Source organism: Carlito syrichta, unplaced genomic scaffold (genome assembly GCF_000164805.1).
Source record: "Carlito syrichta isolate Samal-C Ts95f unplaced genomic scaffold, Tarsius_syrichta-2.0.1 Scaffold115641, whole genome shotgun sequence".
Taxonomy (NCBI): Eukaryota; Metazoa; Chordata; class Mammalia; order Primates; family Tarsiidae; genus Carlito; species Carlito syrichta.
In genome coordinates, this window is record NW_007059737.1 from 1 (window position 1) to 1,203 (window position 1,203).

General features: G+C 61.1%; 1 protein-coding gene across 1 annotated transcript in view; it reads left to right on the forward strand.

Moving 5' to 3' along the window:
- Positions 1-211: 211 nt before the first annotated feature.
- The window catches only part of DHX58 (DExH-box helicase 58), a gene marked incomplete at its 5' end in the record, with an annotated part of 9,710 nt that continues 8,718 nt past the window's right edge, over positions 212-1,203 (forward strand). The window contains 2 exons of the mRNA XM_008073069.2: positions 212-351; positions 953-1,087. Coding sequence (XP_008071260.1) covers positions 212-351; positions 953-1,087 — 275 coding nt within the window. The remainder of the gene's footprint in view (positions 352-952; positions 1,088-1,203) is intronic.

Below are 1,203 nucleotides of genomic sequence, written 5' to 3' on the forward strand. Positions count from 1 at the left end.
CTCACATTCTGTTACGTGTCCCTGGTTGATGATGTCTCCCCAGGGCCTAGAACAGCACTGGCACAGAGAGACAGAGAAGCCGATCAGTGCATGTTTGTTGAGTACATGACTCCCCCCCCTAGCAGCCCCACCTCAGGCTCTCCTGTCCTCAGCCGGAACCCACCCTGCCCAAAGGTCTGCCCATTGCCCCCCTCCAGACCCCCATTTGCAGTGAGGCCCTCTCTGTTACTCCAGCTCTGTGCCAATTTGGATACCTGGTGCATCATGTCACCCCAGAACCACCACCCCCAGCTGCCAGAGCACAACCAGCAACCTAACAAACAGTATGACCTCTGCCAGAGACGCAGCCAGGTGCGTGGATTAGGGGCACCAGTGGCAGGGGGCTGGTGTGAAGCTAGGGCACCTAGGCTTGGGCCTTGGCCACCCTCACAAGTGCTGTGACATCAGGTCACTTGCTTATGTCTCCGAGCCTCCATTTTTCCTTTCTGTGAAATGGGGCAGATCTGGCCCATTGCCCATAGCCTGCTATTTGGGTTGACTCTGAAGTCACTGCAGGTGGCTGTCTGAGCCCTCAGCATGCTGTGGAGTGCTCTGCAGACCATACAGCGGGGACTGTGCTAAGGCTGTACCAAGTCCTCCCCTTCGGTGTGGACACAGCCTGTTGACTGCTATGGCAGGGCTGGACAAGGACTAGGTGTCACCGTGCCCGGGCCCGAGGGGCAGGGACACACAGTAGGTGGGACAGGGCAGCAGCTGGGTACAGGAATCTGGCTCCAGCCTCCGGCTAGGACTTCCCCACACCCCACAGCTCCCCCTGGGGCTGTCACCCCTCAGATAAGACGGGTGGGTGATGGAGTCGCGATGTGCGACACGCGGGGGTAAGCGCCCCCAGTGAGTGCCCATCCTCCAGTGTGAATGGCAATCCGCCCACACCCTCACTCCTCTGGTCCAGGATCCGTTTGGGGACCTGCTGAAGAAGCTCATGGACCAAGTCCACGACTACCTGGGCATGCCCGAATTGAGCCGGGACTTTGGAACTCAGACCTACGAGCAGCAGGTGGTGGAGCTGAGCGAGACCGGTGAGAGCGCTCCTCCTCCCGCAGAGGCGAGATTGCTGGAGCGGCCAGGGGCGGGGCCTGCCCGGGCGGAGGCCTTTGGGGGCGGGGGCTAGCTGCTTGGGGGCGGGGCTTGCACTGGAAGGAC